This window comes from Typopeltis vanoorti, chromosome 8 (assembly GCF_054136105.1).
Source record: "Typopeltis vanoorti isolate ZY-2024b chromosome 8, IOZ_Tvanoo_1.0, whole genome shotgun sequence".
In the NCBI taxonomy this organism is placed as follows: Eukaryota; Metazoa; Arthropoda; class Arachnida; order Uropygi; family Thelyphonidae; genus Typopeltis; species Typopeltis vanoorti.
Genome location: NC_143556.1, coordinates 36,559,022 through 36,579,085, shown reverse-complemented (window position 1 = coordinate 36,579,085; position 20,064 = coordinate 36,559,022). Strand labels below are relative to the sequence as shown.

The following is a 20,064-nucleotide window of genomic DNA, read 5'->3' as shown; positions in this document are numbered from 1 at the left end:
AGGCTTTTACTGAACCGTACTACGAACTTGTAATGGAAAATGACCCATAGTTGTATACAAAACTGTTCTTTCAGTACACTATCTTGTCTGTATTAACAATTTAAGAATAGTTTGGTTTACAAAAAAGAGAAAACGTAGTTCAAAAGCAAATATTTGCATCGTTTATTAGCAATAAACTGAAAGCATGTGCAAGATTTAGCTTCTGTGAATAAAGGAATTCAAGCATGCGTATCGATTTCTTGCTTCTACTTGTGAGGGACAGGAAGACGGGGGGGGGGGAAGAATTTTCACGTTTCGCTGTCTACTTTATCTTAATGCTCTACATTCCGAATTTCTGCTAACTCAGCATTTTCAGTGTAATTTCAGTTTTTTTTTTTTTTTTTTGCTTCTACGGCACAATACACACTTTTGATTGTATGTATCACTTTCCCCTGACACTGCATCAATTCTTTTTTGCTGATACATTAAGCTGTATAGTATCTAACACTATTCAATAGATTCTAGTTTTTGCCACAAGGAAAATGCTGGTTTAAATGCCCAATGACTTAGAAATAAAAGGAAATATATAGCTTCTGCAAACAAGCACGTTGGTATTTATTTAAAAATTTGCACACACACACACACACACACACACACACACACACACACACACACACACACACACACACACACACACACACACACACACACACACACGCACACAAATTATGTATATATATATATATCAAGTTCATATAACATCAAATAAATTACCTGTGACACTTAAAATACTCTCCATCCTCTTTTCTCCAGCTGTGTTGTTGACAATGCAAACATAAACTCCGCTGTCTCTTATAGTAACTTGTTGGAAATAGAGGGAACCGCTCAACTGTAAAATATCAGGTCTCTGGGCCACAGGAATAAGTCGGACGCCATCTTTTTTGTACCACCTATTAAAAAACAATAAATATAATGAAACGTTGCTATAGTAACGACTTCTGATAGTTGGAGTTATTGTGCTGCCATCTAGTGTCTGTCATGATCAATAGCCGGAGTTTTGAGACACCTCCTTCAACTCTCTTGTCACACTAGTCTAAAGATCGGGGGGGGGGGAATAATTTTTTCTGACAGCACTGACGAGAAATAATTTATCAGTGAGTTGTCTTGTTGCATCCCTTAAGAATTTATCCACTTACGGTACGCGTACATTCCCATTGTGACCTTGATGTCGGAGAAAAAGACATCTGTTGACAGTGATGAATGACCCTGTCGCCTTTCTAGAGACCAATTAACAACTGGCATGTCGATAGTTTTTTGTAAATGTTTTTTTAAAGGATAAATTCGAGGAAGGCTCTTTAAAAAATTTTCCTTATTTTCAAATTCCGGCTTTCAGAGCTTCTCCTGTCGCTTGATAGGAAATTGGCGACAGAGTTAGGAAAGCCAGAGAAAAAGAAGAAGAAAAAAAAGAATTTAAAAAAAGGAAGCAAACAAAACCTGATCTGCGTCGCTAAGCTAGAATTTATTTTTAGTTGCTTCTTTTTCCGCCTTCGTTTAGAATTAACATGGCCAGTCTTTTTAAAAGTATAAGAAACTTAATTAACGTATAGTGTACACAACAAAAAAACTCTTTTGGTTTTTCTCCGTTTTTTTATATATTTTAAGGCTCGCCTCTGAGTGTGTACGCGTGTAGGTATCCTAGTTGAATGTAGACGGTTTGGTTAAACCAAGAGTTAGCTAATGAATGCTGCAGTTGCTGTTTTTATCTGAGAAGCGGAAAACTGGTGATGAGCTTCGTTCAAACACCCTTGCTGGTTTTATGCCTATAATAGATTACTGTATTTATTCAAGACAGACTTTTGTTACGTGATTTATAAGAGCAAAGTCTTCAGAACGTTGCCGAATTATTGAGAACACACACACACACACACACACACACACACACACACACACACACACACACACACACACACACACACACACACACACACACACACACACACACACACACACACACACGAGAGAGAGAGAGAGAGAGAGAGAGAGAGAGAGAGAGAAGTTGGAGCTTTATTACATCCATCAATCTCGTTCCACTTACATTGACTAGTGAGAAAATTAGAAACCAAGTCGTACCATGTGGAATTTTAAGTTCCTTATTAAGGTCTAATATATTGTATTAATATCTGAAATTATTCGGCAGTTATTTGAAGTTATATGTATAATGATAATGTCTGTAGGTCTCAACGTCAAAGGCATATGATGTACGATAAACATATATAATGTTGATGATAGCCGTTGCCATTAGGTAGGTCTCATGGATCGGTCTAGTAACAGTAAAGCCTTTTCGATGAAAAGAACTTCATCCGGTCTAGGATGCAAAGAACCTTTATTGGGATTTTTAAAATGAAACTCAGTTAGTCTCGGAATTTTCTTCTCCCATATGTGTCTACGTGTGTGAACACGCACACACGCAAACACAGACTTGGATTTTTTTTTCTTCTGCATAATAGGCAAACCAGCCTAAGAACACATATTTTTCATTTGTTTTGTCTTAGTAAAGTTGCATATTATTAACATTCAATATTTGTACAGGCAATAATATTCATGAGGAGTTTCTCGAATTCTATTTCAATGCGTTTAAAAGCGATCAAAATTATTATTTGAAAGACAGAATATGAAATGGCCAGAGCGTAGCAAATACAACTATGTTATAGGTATTTACATTCATCATACAATTCTTCATAACTACTTTCCTCTTTCATAAGCTAAAATTAGCCAGTAGATGGCGCTAATGCCTTCCGCTTTTATGAGAGAAGTACCCATGGCAAGGAAAATCTCCAGATGTTCGCTAGAATGTCCATGTAAGATGATTGAGCATTCTGGCATGGAGATGTAAGTAAACGTTTGATTTAGCGAGCAGGCATAACGGTGCTGGTTTATGTTACTAACCTCTTGGATAATAGGATTGCTTCCTGCAAATCTACTAAGGTTTGTGGGCCAGTTTTCAGCGATAGGATTTCAAAGTTATTAAAGCAGGGCAATACATGTTTATAGACGCAAACTATTAATGATTAATCGTTTAGAAGATAACAGAAGCAAACCAAATAATTCATGTTATTTATTTATTACTTTTTTATTTTATTTATTTATTACGTTTATTAAGTATTTAATCATTATTATTATTCAATTTATTATTTATTTATTTTATTAATTTATTATGTTTTGATTCTGTGCCTGTGTAGCTCAGTGGAAGTGGAAGCGTGCGCTCCGCGACGCTAGACCGCGCGAAGAAAGAGTTTCGTAAGTTCAATTCTGGTCGCTGACCAGAGGAACTTTTACTAAGCCTTTTTTTCGACAGGTTCCCGAGTAGGAGAACTCAGGAAACTTCTCTGGAAAGCAGGTTTTAACTCCCGGAAACTCTGGTTTTTCGTCCCGTAAACTCAAGAAAATCGACTGTAGAACAAACACTATTGTCAGATAGTTAAAGCATAGTGTTAGGATTAGGAACCACGAGATGGCGGCACCTGTCAGCCGCCTCTCTTCACGAGCGCCGTGTATAATCAGTGATAGTCTTCGGCCAGTCTTCTCAGTCTCCAAAACTTAGATAGGGCTAAAACGGCCTCACCTACTCTCTGCCTTTCTAACAATTCTTAATAAAATACTCAATTACTTCTGTCTGATTTCCTATGAGTAATGGAGATATAAAGAGTTGTTGCTATTATAAATATCTGTTGCTATTACTTCTTACTCGGGAACAAAGGTAGATTCAAACTTCATGCACAGGAAATAACATCATGATTAGGAGTAATTTATAATTGCTACAAATACTAAAGCTATTTTTGTGCTTTTGGAAAAATCTTGAAAGTAATTACTGTTATCTAATTACTGTCCTTACTAAGTTAATGTTATTTGCCTTGCTACGATGTTGGGGATCCATGAGGAATATCTCCATACGAAGAGATAGCTTCAAACGAGCTAATCTTCTGGACAGCTATTAAATTAGCTCTCAGTGTTCCATTGATTTTCTTGCTATATCGCAGACATGTTGTTAGCCAGCATTTTCTATCGAACCTTGATCCTCAGTATTAGTCTATGCAAAGTATATTTCAATACGTGGTCAGCCTACAGACGATTTCAACTTAACATTTCCACATTAGTTAATGTTATTTGCCTTGCTACGATGTTGGGGATCCATGAGGAATATCTCCATACGAAGAGATAGCTTCAAACGAGCTAATCTTCTGGACAGCTATTAAATTAGCTCTCAGTGTTCCATTGATTTTCTTGCTATATCGCAGACATGTTGTTAGCCAGCATTTTCTATCGAACCTTGATCCTCAGTATTAGTCTATGCAAAGTATATTTCAATACGTGGTCAGCCTACAGACGATTTCAACTTAACATTTCCACATTAGTTAATGTTATTTGCCTTGCTACGATGTTGGGGATCCATGAGGAATATCTCCATACGAAGAGATAGCTTCAAACGAGCTAATCTTCTGGACAGCTATTAAATTAGCTCTCAGTGTTCCATTGATTTTCTTGCTATATCGCAGACATGTTGTTAGCCAGCATTTTCTATCGAACCTTGATCCTCAGTATTAGTCTATGCAAAGTATATTTCAATACGTGGTCAGCCTACAGACGATTTCAACTTAACATTTCCACATTAGTTAATGTTATTTGCCTTGCTACGATGTTGGGGATCCATGAGGAATATCTCCATACGAAGAGATAGCTTCAAACGAGCTAATCTTCTGGACAGCTATTAAATTAGCTCTCAGTGTTCCATTGATTTTCTTGCTATATCGCAGACATGTTGTTAGTCAGCATTTTCTATCGAACCTTGATCCTCAGTATTAGTCTATGCAAAGTATATTTCAATACGTGGTCAGCCTACAGACGATTTCAACTTAACATTTCCACATTAGTTAATGTTATTTGCCTTGCTACGATGTTGGGGATCCATGAGGAATATCTCCATACGAAGAGATAGCTTCAAACGAGCTAATCTTCTGGACAGCTATTAAATTAGCTCTCAGTGTTCCATTGATTTTCTTGCTATATCGCAGACATGTTGTTAGCCAGCATTTTCTATCGAACCTTGATCCTCAGTATTAGTCTATGCAAAGTATATTTCAATACGTGGTCAGCCTACAGACGATTTCAACTTAACATTTCCACATTAGTTAAGGATAAGGCGTTATTGAGCTATAAATAAAGCTCTGATCATGGCAAGAGGGTAACAGCAATTGCCGAGCCTCAGTTAGAACTTCATTGGCTACGACATTGCCATCCATTAACCTTTCTGGGTACCCATTTTAGTCGCCTCGTACGACATGCATGAGCTACATTGGGCTATTCTTATCCCGGCCACCACACGGGAATCCGCATGAAGTCCTTATAAGGACTGGCTTAAAGGGGCGAAGCAAGAATGCTTTTCATCTTCCCCGTTATCTGTAGAGGACTGTGTAGGGATAAGGTGTTATTGAGCTATTAAAGCTCTGATCATATCCGCATGAAGCATCCCACAAGAAAATATTTAAAAGCAAGGATTAATTAATTATTATGGTGTTTTAAATATTTTCTGTGATTTTTCAACAAAATTTTATAATTTTTAAAGAAATATTTCGTAAAAAAGTTTATTATTTCTATATAATAATATAATTTATAATATATCTTATCCCTTGCTTCACAGGGAGCAATGTGAAGCAAGGAACAAGATAACAACACCAGTGCTTTTTAATTGAACTTAAAAAGCAGAGATATTCCTCCAGGAATAAAAGTCATCGTTTCTTTTAAAGTTCTTTATTAACAATTAATTGTAATATTATGACGTAAAACGTTAAACTATGTTTCAGTACAGTATTAAAAACTTAAGATGAGTTCCAACTGAGGTCGTTTCAGGTGAGGCACCTATCATCGTCCTTCAGACTGAGCTACGGAGAGAAGCCAATGATGATGATGATGAGCCTGTATTTTCATCCACTACAGGGTGAAGACTTCTCCTACTGCGGATGAATTGAAACTACTCCTTCAGGAGCCTCTTGGCTGGAGAGTGGATACGCTAACTACTCGGCCAACCAAGCCGACAGGAAAGCCAATACTATACGGATTCTTCTCGCAAGTGAAGATTTGTAAGCATAATCAGTGGTGGGAAGAACACAGGAGTGGGATTCATAGCGATAAGCTAGTGTTCTAGCAGAGGGATAATTGCTGAGTCCACATTTTCTTTCTCACTTGCGAGTAAATATAAATTTGCACCTCCCACAAAGGTCCGATGAATAATATTATGCAGTTGCTCTTGGATGGGCGGGGGGGGAGGGGAAGAGCTGCATTTTCCTTAACTCTCAATAGAAAATGGTATTCGATACAACAAGTAATGAAATCTTGTCAATCTAGAAATTTTTTTTTTTTTGGTTTGTTTGTATTACTTGCCGAAGCATTGAGTCGAATGAGGCCAGTGTAATGCCTCTGTTGATCCTCGTGCTTCAAAAAAAGCGCGGTTTGTCAGTTTTATTGGATGAAAAACTCTCGAAAATATAGTGTGCAGTAGCGCATGATGGGAAAAATCACAAAAATACATCACAGAAAAGCTTCACATATTGACAATGAGGAAGTTAATGATGCATTTTTTTATGTGCAACTTCCAAACATACCAAAAATAAAAATGAAGGAAATTCAGCAGTTGCTTTAGTAGTTATACTTTGAAATGTTTTGAGATTAAAACATTTCAGGATTATAAAGCCGAGCAACTTTATAGATTGCTCTTCCTGTTGTACCAGCACTTACATAATTTCACATTTATCTATTTATTCGGATTAATTTTAGAATAATTTTTTAACTGGAGAATTCTTCTTTCTTTTATCTCTTATTTCTTATTTCAAATGAAGTGATCACAAAATAAGTATCAACAGGTATAAAAAACAACACCACAATGCCATCTAAATGAAACACCTCAACATTCTCTTACTTGTAAATAAAATATTTAAAAATTAAAACGGTAGTTAAGAATAACTCCAAATATTTAGAGAGTACGTAAATTAAACCAAAAATAAAAAAAAATATTTTTTATATTATATAAAATGCAAAAAAATTATTAAATCATTTCTTTTATAATGATTATTTTTTAGTAATAGTTAGTGGGGGAACACATTTGGTAATTCTCAGCTTTTGCAGTCAAGTTGAGTTGCTATTATTTCTTTTGTTCAAACGAGCTCTATTCATCTTTTTTTTTTTTTTAACTTCCTCCTCTCCTTCTTTCAGCTCATTGCATCGGTGCTTCGATGCGGCTTTTATTTCCAAATGACGTATATCTCACACTTACCCGATGGAATTGTTATAAATTGCTTGGTCTTGTTAACAGCACATGCGCAGTCCATACGTTTCCATTTCACTGACTGAACAAAATTACCATCTGTTATATATCAGATGAGGTTAGCACAGCATTAACTTTAGTCCTATGTGGCCCGCCACTAACGGAAAATAGGGAAGTGGTAAAGAGATTTGTGATCTAAGTGAGAAACGGGAGAGAAAGAGAGATGGCGTAAAGTAAGAGGGGGGATGAAGAGGTTAGAAGAATGCATCAAATGAAAACTTGTGACAGGGCTCGGAGAAGATACCTTTCTCTCAAGAGAATGCCATAAACTAAAAGGATCATTCTTGATTCGTTTTCTCATTAAACATTCACATTCTGTGTGTGCGTGTGCGTACGTGTATGTGCCTCTACCTGTGGCATGACCGTTTCGATAGAAACTTCAAAAGGTCAACAAAGTTTGCGATGTTCAACGAGATTGGTCTTTCTTGTGCAAAAGGGTCAAGACATTAATATCCATAAGCACGTGCAGGATAGCCTCCCTTTCCGTCCCGTACATACACATATATAAGCTACAGTAATTGGTCATAAATATTAGATGAGATTGCATTTAAGCTTGCTACTAATGCTAAAAGTAATGGAAAGATATTTGCGTGCCTCTATCATGCAAATGTCTCATTGTAGTGAAACTAAGTAACATTCGATTGCAGAATAAGCACGCATTGAGTGTTATGGTGTTCGATGAAAAGTAAAAACTGTATTTGGTTAGTCGGGTTGTTGACCTTTACTAAGTAATTAAAGAAATGTGTATTAACAATGAATTTAAAATGAATTCGATGTTTTAAGAAATAGGCAATACGACTCTGTATTTGTTCACTAAATTAAAATACTTTTAAAATTTGAAGTATTATTTTAATTAAAATTAAACGTTACTTAGGAGAAAGACGATATCCTTATTTCTTACTAAGAAGACTGGCTATCGTTTACAGGTAAGGAAATTTAAGAGAAATGATCAAAGTTTTCCACGAAGATCTGTGACAGGACACAAAAACTGTATGAAACTCTTAGACTTCAGCAAGATGTTATGCACTTTTCCTTTCTTTTTTTATAATTGTAGATTATAATTCTAGATTATAATCTTAGATTATATAATTATGCAATTATATAATTATAGATTATAACTATAGACTATAATTATAGTTGTCGGGGAAACTGAGGCGTGATGGTTGCCACTTCCTTGAAGCAGTGGCTAGAAAATGACTGTAGACAGAGACACCAATGCCAAACGGTGCTTCCGTGAGATAGAGGTTGAAGTGGTTCTGTGAAGGAGAGGGATCTCTTATAGCTCTCCTCTGTGCAGCATCGAGAATTTTTAGGGAGGTTTTAGGTACACCATCCCAAATGTGTGCACAGTATTCTAACGGTGTGCGGCAAAGGGATTTGTACAGCGTTAATAGCTGGGTGTGCGAAAAATAGCATCTGGACAATTCCTAATTATTTAGAGGAGGAAGAAGAGGAAACTATTGGTGCAATGTGTTTATATCAAGAGGGGATGAAGATAAATGCCAGTTCGATGAGAGACCTAATCCTGTCTGGCGATTTGTGTACTTAGGGTTAGAAAATGCAGCGGAGGTCTCTTTTACCAGAGAAAAGGCAAGACCGCGGTTTGGTGGCATTCAAGGTGACCAAAATATTCTGGTCACCACTTCCTTACTAAATATATACATCATCATCATCATCATCAAATTCCTGCCATGTACACAAGGGGTGTACAGGATATGATAGTACTACATGAAAAAATTATATCATTACTAACTTCCTATCTACAATTTTCCTCCAAATCAGTCTGTTACTTGTCAAGATTCCAACATTATCAGATCTTATATTTCTATCGTCTAAAGCACTTTGTACCGTATCAATCCACCTATATCTTGGTCTTCCTCTGGGTCGTTTTCTTGCCAACCTGGCAGAGAACACTTGTTTGGCTAATCTTTCTTCGCCGATTCTGTTCAAGTGACCATACCACCTGAGATTAGCTCTGCTAACGCATTTCTGGATGTTGTCAATGCTAAGTTCTTTCCTAATATCCTCGTTTTTAATATTATATTGCCATTGATTCCATCTGTTCATGCCCCTAATCTTTCTCAGGACTCTGATATCTGCGGTTTCTAGTCTTTGGTGAAGTGTTTTACTTCTGACCCAGCTCTCAGATCCACAAGTTAAAACTGGTTTGAACACTGTCTTGTATACAGCTAATTTAGTGTTCCGACTAATTTCTCTCTTATTCCATATGAATTTATTCAATTGACTTCCCACCATACCAGCTTTGTTGATTCCGTTGTCTATTTCGATATTTAACTTACCATCTTCACTAAAATCGTGCCTAAGTAGCTGAAATGTTTTACTTGCTTTTTAAGTTCTCCATTAACAATGCAGTTGATATTTTCGATGTTTCTGCTTATTTTCATTGGCTTTGTATTGTTATTGTTGACCTTCATACCATATTTATTACAACAGCTATTCAATTTAGTCAGAGAATCTTGCAGACTTGTAGCGGATTGATTTAGAAATATATCATCGTCCACATAAAGCAAAGAGCTGACATTAACATCTCCAATTCTGATATCATGTTTAATATCACTTTCCTTCATAATGTGATCCATATAGATAATGAATAACAGAAGGGATAATGTACATCCTTGTCTCACACCAGATTTAACATTAAACCATCTTCCTGTACTTCCTTCAATTCTAACTGCTGACTTACAACTCAAATAAAGACGAAATATTGCTTGATATAATGCCCAATTGACACCATATAACTGTAGCGTATTGAATAGCTTCTCTCTTGGCACCTTATCATATGCCTTTTCCAAATCGACAAAACTTAAATACAGATCTCTGTTATATTCCCATGCTTTCTCGACTATTTGTCGTAAAGTGAAGATCTGATCCTGACAGCCTCTGTGTGGCCTGAATCCAGCTTGTTCTTCACCAAGCTTTTCTTCCACAATTCTTCTCAACCGTTTCTCAAGTATACTTGCATAGATCTTGCCAGGAACACTCAGTAGGGAAATACCTCTGTAATTCTCACATTCAGTTTTATTTCCCTTGTTATATATGGGTACTATGAGAGCTCTATTCCAATCATCGGGAATTCGTCCCTCTGTCTAGGCTTTCTGAATTATGCAGTGCAGCCACTGTAAGACTCTTATACCACCATACTTCAGCATTTCTGGTCGAATATCATCTACTCCAGCTGCCTTTCCACATTTCAAGCCTTTGATGGCTTTTTCTACTTCAAGTATGGATATGTATTCCTGACTGCATGTCTGGTCAGTCTTTTTTACCACTGTGCTGTCGTCACTACTTGTTTCATTTAGCAGTTTTTCAAAGTAATTACTCCATACTTCAAGGATATCTTTTTCTCCAGTTTTCATCTCTAACTTCATCACCTTTATCATCTCTAACTCCTTTTACAGCACTCTTTCCTCCATTCCTAAGCTTCTTCAACAACCTCCAGAATATTTTGCCACCTTCTTGATATTTATTTTCTATATTCTTGCCAAAGTCCTCCCATGACTTTTGTTTAGCTAGTTTTACACAGTGTTTAGCATTCTTGCATTTGTCTCTATATTCTCTAAGAGCACAAGCTGACTTATTTGACAGGAACGTTTGATATGCTTTCTTCTTTTCCTTCACTGCCCCTTTAACTTCCTGTGTCCACCAGGGGGTTCTGATTTTTTTATCCTTGCAGACAACCTCACCACATGCCTCTCTGGCAGAATCAATCAATGTTTTCTTCAGAGTTTGCCACTGAATCTCCAAGGTTTAATTCCTGTTCTCAAACTCTTTCATTTTTTCTTCAATAATCTTTGTGCATTTTAGTGTACAGTTCACATCTGAGAGCTGCTCAACTTTTATTCGCTTTAAAACTTTCTTACATGTTATTCTTTTCAATATGAAATTCAATTTTATCCTGCTCAAGACTAAATAGTGATCACTTCCAATTTCAAATCCTCTGTACACTCTGGTGTCCTGCACCAGGGAGAAAACATCACTATCAACAATAACATAGTCAATGAGACTTTTCTTATACCTAGCCTCTTCTCTCCATGTGAATTTGTGCACATTTTTATGTTGGAACATGGTGTTAGTAATAACCAGTTCATGTCCTGAGCAGAAATCCAACAGATATTTGCCATTATTATTAGCTTTGCTCTTTTCTCCAAATTTTCCCAAAATATTTTTGTATGTCTCACAATTATTTCCTACTCTGCTATTTAGAACCCCAACAAGGACCAACTTTTCCTTTTTCATTGTGTCAGTTGCTTTTTCTAAAGCATCAAAAAACTCCTCCACTTCTACCTTAGTAGAACCTTCTGTGGGACCATAGGCACAAATAAGTCTCATTGTCCAGTTCCCCATTCTCATATTTGCCCACATTACTCTACTTGAGACTGACTGCCATTCAAGAAGATTAGCCTCGTATTTTGTGTTGAATACTATGGCTACTCCTTCTTTTCCTTGATTGTCATTGTATGAATATAACAATTTGTATTCATTGCTCAGAAAGATCTCACCAGTTTTGGTCTTTTTTGTTTCAGTCACCCCTATTATGTCGATCTGGTACTTATCTAATTCCTCAGCTAGCTCCATTTCTTTGCCATTCAGGCTTCTTACGTTGATAGTACCGATCTTTTAACTCTGGTGATGTTGAGTTGGGGTTTGTTTTCATATTTGTTCCAGTAGCTGACTTATCGCTGTTCGCCCTGGTTCCTTGGCGAAAACAACTGGGGCCTTGTTTAACCGGGCGACGCCCCAGCCGGTATGAAATTTTGTCATGTTGTACCATCATTTTTTTTATTTTGGTTTAACCAATAAGAATACAATTTGGTCGGCTAAATCCAAAATTGCCAGCCCATCCTCCTTCGTTCAGTATCCAAGTAGATACCCAACAGGGTGCACCACGAGAAGGTGAGGATTGGACATTAGGTCAGAAGCCCTGGTCAGTTCTCCGCATTCCTTTAAAGGCTATGTGGAGGTTTCCTCTCAGTTATACAGCTTTGACCCATATATATATATATATATATACTATAAAATAATAAGCTGAAATTGGAAATGGATGTGGCGTCGGCTTGAAACGGATGAAGGCTGTAACGTTTTTGTAACGTTTTTGTGTAACTTTTTGTAACGTTTTTATGTAATTTTTGTGTAACGTTTTTTGTAACGTTTTTTTTGTAACGTTTTTGTGTAACTTTTTTTTTTCAAGTTATTTGAAATGTTTTGAAACTCAGGGACTACCCTAAGTGTCGAGTCTTCAAAATTCGAGTCATCGGAATTCAAGGAGAACCGGCCTACCAGTCTGGAACACGTGGGGTTGGGCGCCGTAGGCGCCAGAGTGGAGGAGCCCCCCCCCCCCCTTTTAAAGACTCGACACTCAGGGGATACCCTGAGTGTCGAGTTTTCAAAATTCGAGCCTACCAGTCTGGAACACGGGGGGTTGGACGCCGTAGGCGTCAGAGGACGGAGCCCACTAGCATATGTCAAATATATAAGGTATTTATTTTTTCACCCGGAAACTAGAGTTTTTCGTCCCTCCGAACAGACAAACCGGCCCCGTGAACACACACTGCTACAGTCAAAGTATACATACCTAATCCCTCATTAGGATGGCTCAATCAGTCCTAAGGGACGGTCGAGGAACGGGGGGAATCCCACACGAATAAATAAATGAACAAATAAATAAATAAATAAATAAATATATATATATATATAAATTGTTTTTCAACCCCCTCCCTCCCACCCACAAAAACCTTCTCGTCTCTAAAGTGTAAAAACTCTAGTGAACTGTAAAGATATCAACTTTGAATTTGAGTCAAGGACATGATTTAGGCTTAGAAATACCTTTTTTTCCCCCCCTAAGCCTAATTCTTGTCCAAAATTTGATAATCTCAATGCACTATCATTATACCATTCAGAAAAATTATCTTAGAGCTACTTAGTGAGAATTAAACAATTGATCGCATTCTTCTGACAATAACTTAATCATTAACATAAAGCCTTCTAAAAGACTCCATCAAAATCAGTTTAAAATGATATTACATTTTCTAATTACAAAACAAAAATAGGGTTTAATAATTAAACTGCTATTCTAGCACTATTGATTAATTTCAGTTATAATTAATACATGCAAAGAATTCATGTAAGCGTCAGTAAATAATAAAAATATCAATTTGATCATGTTTATGAATGTATCAGTTATACATCAGCTACACTTATTTGTTATGATGATAATTATGAGCACCATTTACCTGTAAGATGGTAAAGGAAAAGCTTGGGCCACACAGGTTAATTCGGCTGGAGTTCCTTGACGGACGTTAACAATATTTCTGGTGTCAGAAAGTCGCGGTGGATGAGTTCCTTGGGGATCTGAATGGATGAAAAAAAGAAGTTCATTAAGAAATGATTGCATTGAAAGGAATAAAGACAATGGCTTGAGATAATTGAAATGTGCACACACACACACACACACATACACACACACACATGAATTTTTCATCTAATCCAGCCATGCTTTTCTCCACGAATCGTACTTCATTTTTCTGAGCTTAATACCGACTATAATAAAAAAAAAAAAGTGTTTTTTTACGATAACTGTTCACCGGACTAACGCCTTCACAGGTCAACCACAAGGAGTTTGTGACCTTTGCTATACGATTGAAAAGACCTGGATTCCAATGGATGGAGTTTTATGAGATAATTTTAACTAAACTTGAATTAGTCATATACAGAAATGGCGGAGAATACCAAAAACTAAGCTTTTATTCAACAAAACAGACGAACTGGACAAAGAACACACGCAATCAGCAGACATAATACACTTCTCTCAGAGTCTTAGCTGTTTCTCTTTAATTTTGCTAATTTTCCTTATATTCGTCGACTTTACGTGGATGTTAGTTTATTAAGTTATTAAATATGCACTACAGTTAGCGTGAATGGAAGTGTAAAATTAAAAGAAACAATGGATGAAACACGTTGAAAGAATGAAAACAGAAAGATTACCAAAAAACAAGCCTTAAATTACAAACCATTAGGAAAAAGAAAACTAGGACGTCCTCTTAAGAGATTCAACGATGACTTTTAAGGCTGGAAGGCTATTCTAGGCTTAAATCCTTGACTTGATATAAAGCTTATGTGGGTAGTCTTTGAACTTTCTTCGGCATTAATGAATGAGAATAATGCTAAAATAATCAATGCCTTACCAAAGTTTTTTAACCTGTACAATTCCGAAAAATTCGAAGTATATTTTAGTACTATGGGAGGGCTAAGAATTAGGTAACCAGAAATATTACTTTAGAGATCTGTTATGGACCTATTTAAGTCAGTTCAGTCTTCCAGTATGCAGGTGGTTGTACCGCACAGGGATGTAAATCATCTATCACCTAAAGACGTTCGCAAATATCCATAACATAGGAAAGCATCCCGACGAAAAACGCATTAAACTACACAATAAATTTCTCGATAGAAGTTTAACTGTTTACAAAATAACGTCCTACAAATATATAGCATTCTTATGAAGAACTAGTTTAAAACAAAAACGATATATTACACTTCAGATAAGCTGAAATATTTAGCAATTGCAGGAAGTCTCATAAGGAAAGATAGTTTTGTTTTTATTATAGTCAAGCTGGGCATTCCCATTGTGTTTACTAGTAATAAGTCAGTATGTGTTAATTTGAAATGAATAGTGAGGATGTGGAAACATTTTAATCACAAAAATGGTTTAAAAATGAGTGCGATGTATCTGAACCAACTTTCATTTTGTAAAATCAGATATTGTCAGCCATGTTGATTTGATAGTGATCCATGGAGAAGGACTTTTCCAAAATTACAGATGAATAAATAATGGCGTGAGTATGTGTTTTGGTGCATATTGCTATCCATGTGTGGCAAAAGTAATATCACTAACAGCTTCTAAGATGTGACCATGAAGAAATGCAATGTAAGAGAAGGGTTCACTTGAATAAAATATTTCGTAAGCAAAATGATATTTGCACGCAGCCAGAATGACTAAGGAAGGGTTCAGTGAAGTCATAAAATTTTCTTTTCGTACGAATAAATTCAAATTCAATCAATACCGGGACAATCTCATGTCAACTGCAAAGTTCTTCACTTTCTAGCTAATAAAGTAGAAATCCTCGACGAAAGTTTGTTCTTTCTTCAATATTTCTTTATTCGTTTCCAGCAGAGATCCTCAGAAGTACGTACTTAACAAGGTTCTTTAATTAATTTTTTTTTTAAAATGAAGATATTCATGTAGTCACTAGGTGAACTGTACTTCGATAAGTTGTTCACAAGACTAGTTACATCAACCTTTGAAAGGAACGGAAGAGTGGAGTGAAATTTCGACAATATTCAGTTAATGAACTTTAGGAAAGGTGAACTGTACGTACTGGAAATAGAATTCTGCATCCACAAACTCTTGTAAATAAAGTCTTTTATTGAAATCGGATACTATATGTTTCATTTCTGATGACTTTGTGTGTTTCACATAATAATGTGCTTTTGTCGATAGCATTCTGTTAAGTGAATCTTCTATATTTTTCGTCTATTTGACATTTGTAAAGTGTAATAAAACTTAGATAAATATTGAGTTTAAATGAAGTATACCTAATATTAATTTAATAGGTCTTGGCCACTTTTTGGTGACATCCACGATGTTATATTCATTTTAATAGGAACTCATCCTAAGGTCACTTTTTTCCCACAATTCCTCAACCAAAACTTGACTATTTTCTGTTGTGAACTGAATTAGTAAATATTAGTTCATGTTGCACTAAAAGTCATTTTTTCATTTCTTTTAGAGTAGACGAATTTCTGTTATTGATATATTTCAAAAATATCTTTACTTAAAATTATGTGTTTATTTATTGTGAAAATTAATAATATAAGCTGTTGTTTATAGATCACCAACAGCTCATCACCATCAATATGTGTATATACATAATAATGTATCAATATATATAGAACCCTGAATAACAAATTGAGAAGGGAAGTAGAAAGAAGTAAAGAAGATTGGCTTAAAAAACAATGTGAAGAAATGGAAAATTATGAGAGAGTGGGAAGGTATGATCTTTTGCATGAAAAAGCAAGAAGAATAAAGCAAAAGAGAAATGGAATTCAAGCCAGAGGCATAGAAAATAAGAATGGAGAAATCATAACCGAAGAAAGATAAAATCCTAATGAGATGGAAGGAATACATTGAAGATCTATATGACAAGGAAAATAGACCAAATGAGTTGCCATTAGAAGATATAAAGAAGGTAAATGAAGATGATCTATGCCCAGAGATTTTGCAGATAGAAGTAGAAATGGCCATTAAGGAACTAAAATGTGGAAAGGCAGAAGGAATAGATGAAATACCTGCAGAATTCCTGAAACAACTTCAGAAGAAAGGAACTGAAGAAATAACCAAAATACTAAATTTAATCTATAACAAAGGAGAATTACCAAAAGATATTATAACCTTAATATTTATACCTATACCAAAGAAAAGTAATGCAGTGAACTGCAAGGATTTTTAGAACGATAAGTCTCATTTCCCATATATCAAAAATACTTATGAGAATCTTAACACGAAGAATTGCATCTAAAGTGGAAGAATTTCTTGGAGAAGATCAGTTTGGTTTCAGGAAGGGTAGGGGAACAAGAGATGCGATTGGACTGTTAAGAATAGTAAGTGAAAGAAGTCTGGAAGTGAATAAATAAGTTAATCTCTGTTATGTAGATTTTGAAAAAGCTTTTGACTTTGTGAAATGGGATAAGATGGTGGAAATAATGAAAAGATTGGTATAGATTGGAAAGACAGAAGGCTAATTATTTCACTATATATAGGACAAAGTACCATGGTGAGAGACATATGGTAAAACAGAACCAGGCATCATTGAAGGAGGAGTAAAACAAGGCTATTCTCTGTCACTAATTTTGTTTAACATGTATTCCGAAGCAATGTTAAAAGAAGTTCTGGAGAATTCGGAAGAAGGAATAAAGATTGGATGCAGACAAATATTTACAATAAGATACGCAGATGACAAGGCATTATTATCAAATACTGAAACAGGATTACAACATCTGTTGAACAGATTACTGGAATCATGCATCAATTATGGAATGATTGATACTTCGTGGCGTTTAGCCTGAACAATTTTACACTGTATTCGTTGAAGTCTGTAGCTTAGTCGAAAAGGATTGGCAAAATCTGGCTTCAAATTAATCCCCTTGGATGCATTTGAAAGTCTAATTTTTCAACCCCACAATCAAGGAAACTTCATAATCTACTGGGCTCATCGCCTCATTTGTTTCGGCTGTAATTTCAAGTAACAAGGCTTCTTCAGTTGAAAGTAAGTATCAAGTCTCATAAAAAAATGGCAAAGTTTTTTTTCTTCTTCTTACTGTGAAATCTTGAGTTTTTCACCCCTCTTAACTGGCGCAAAGAACATATAAACCATGAAAAAAAACTAAAAATTACGGCCTCAGAGCCTTTGTTATTTCGACCGTAATTCCAGTCAACAACAACAACCAGTGAAAATGATGATGTGAAGGAGTTGAAAGAAAGATAACGAAAAGCTGATCAGGTGATTTGAAGTTGGATTGTACATGAATATTGATCAGCTGTTGTTTGTATTTTATAGATTTAACGTAAATGGAAAGGACTGTGAATGTGATTCTTTGAATCTGCATCCAGTATACCTAGAAAGTAAAAACAATATTCAGTGTAATACAGAGCGAAACGAAAGTCACTTATATTAGGGTTATTTGGAATTATCGCATCACTTGTTAAAACCGCGATATAAGTATGTAATATGGTTGCTATTTGTTTGCTGAAAGTTATCCACTTCGAATACACGCAACAGAAAAGAAGGGAAGAGAGAGAGAGAGAGATGCATTTGTGCCAGGATACACCAGAAATAACCATTGCTTGGAAAAGCAGTGCTTTATCTTGTCTGAGGATCTCCGTATATAGGTCAGGAAAGATGAAGAAAGATCCTTTTTTTATTTTAAAGATCCAAGGCAGCATTCAACTACGTTCTGAATACACTGGAAAAGTTCTTTCTCCCCCCCCCCCCCTTGTGAAATGGCCATGATGGTCATTCATGGAAATCCGTACAGTTTGTATATATATTTGAGACTTTGCTTGAGCACTACAATTTTTAGGGAATACGAAGAAAGAATGGAATCGGCAAAACTATGTTTGATATTTAATATTTGAAAACACGAAATCGCTGACATCTATGGGTAAAAGGGTTGGGGAAAGAATGGAGTCTTGAAAAACTCCTGCATTAGTAAAGGAGTCTGAAGTGCACATGACATCCAGTAAATCATAGGAGAGCAAACTAGCGAATTTGTTACAAAATCATGTAATTAATTGGAATTATCGGAGAAATTTAGGCTTCGAGGACAGTGTTCTGTAAATGATGTGTGTTCTTTTGGCCAATCTGACTGTGTTTGAGGATAAAAAATTGTTTCTCATAAGAAACATCTTCTTATCATCGTATGAGGAGGCTAACTCATCTTCAGCTGAAAAATTTCTCAGCAGTAGATTCCAATCAAAATCGTATATTTTCAGCACGCGTAAAGTGCCGAATCAATGTTAGTATTAAATTTCAGATTTCCATAAATTATAATTTAAATTTCTGCATTTTTCATTCATAAAATTTATTAATATATTCAGCATTAAAATTACGGAAACGTCACACACATCAGTCAAAGAACTCTTTAGTTTCTAAAACGTTACTGCATATTAATTGAGATATTAATGTTTCTCCATCTTTCCATTTAATAATTGCATTTTCAACTGTAGGTTTTTTTTTTTAAGGATCAAACTTTCGCGTACTTATTAGAATAAATGTGATCTCGCAGATATTGCATCCACCACCAGAACAAACAACACCATAAAGAACGGTTAGAATTCGAAGAAAAATTCCAAGTCATTAGCCACCACTGTTTGCATGTACAATATTAGTTCCTTTCTAAACGTTAATTAAGGTATTGTTTATCTCAAAACTAACAAGAAAACACAACCGAGAAAGTTTGTGTTCTTACAATCGGAATGGATTGTCTGAAGTCATTAAGAGAGAGGTGGATTCGCGATTAACAACAGGAGAAGAAGGCAGTGGAATGGAAATTTTGATAATGAGACACTTCTCAGAGATGTATGGGCTGCATACCATCCCCCCCCCCTTTCTAAGAGGATAAGATTTATAGAAAAGAGATGCGAGGAATCTCTGCTTATTTTATTCTGTTTGTATCCGATGAATGCGTTGAAGTAGAATAAACAGAACGTACAAGGAAATGTTAAACACAAAACCCCAGTTGGGATTAATAACTAAATGGGAACATCGTTTGTAGCAAGTTATTGCATATTAATTACTTGGACTGATTTTATTATCGACCTAGTTCCACTGTTACAGTAAAATTCTCTCTCTTTCACATTCACTATTTTTTATCCTTTGTAAAGTGACTTAACTACTTAATAACTTATTGTTACAAATGCTCTTAACTAATAAGGATATGAATTAATTTTATGTTGGCTTAATCAGAACTTAAATGGAGAATTGAACATAATTACCAGATAGGCAACAATTAAAGACAGATACAATGCATAACACTAAAGGAACAATGGAGAATAAAACATAGAATAAAATGATTAAATATCAATCCAAAGTCACTATAGTGGTTTTTAAGTCGAAATGGTAGAAAGTTTTCTGGAT

General features: G+C 35.6%; 1 protein-coding gene across 3 annotated transcripts in view; it reads right to left on the bottom strand.

Moving 5' to 3' along the window:
- Positions 1–20,064, bottom strand: part of LOC150103929 (cell adhesion molecule Dscam1-like) — a 563,926-nt gene that overhangs the window by 87,904 nt on the left and 455,958 nt on the right. For all 3 annotated transcript variants that reach the window (XR_016548664.1, XM_090396609.1, XM_090396610.1), the window contains exons 5-6: positions 13,606–13,723; positions 754–929 (exon numbers count right to left, since the gene is read on the bottom strand). Coding sequence is in view for 2 of the 3 variants with exons in the window: in XM_090396609.1 (XP_090252735.1) it covers positions 754–929; positions 13,606–13,723 (294 nt within the window). In the remaining variant the exon portion in view is untranslated. The remainder of the gene's footprint in view (positions 1–753; positions 930–13,605; positions 13,724–20,064) is intronic.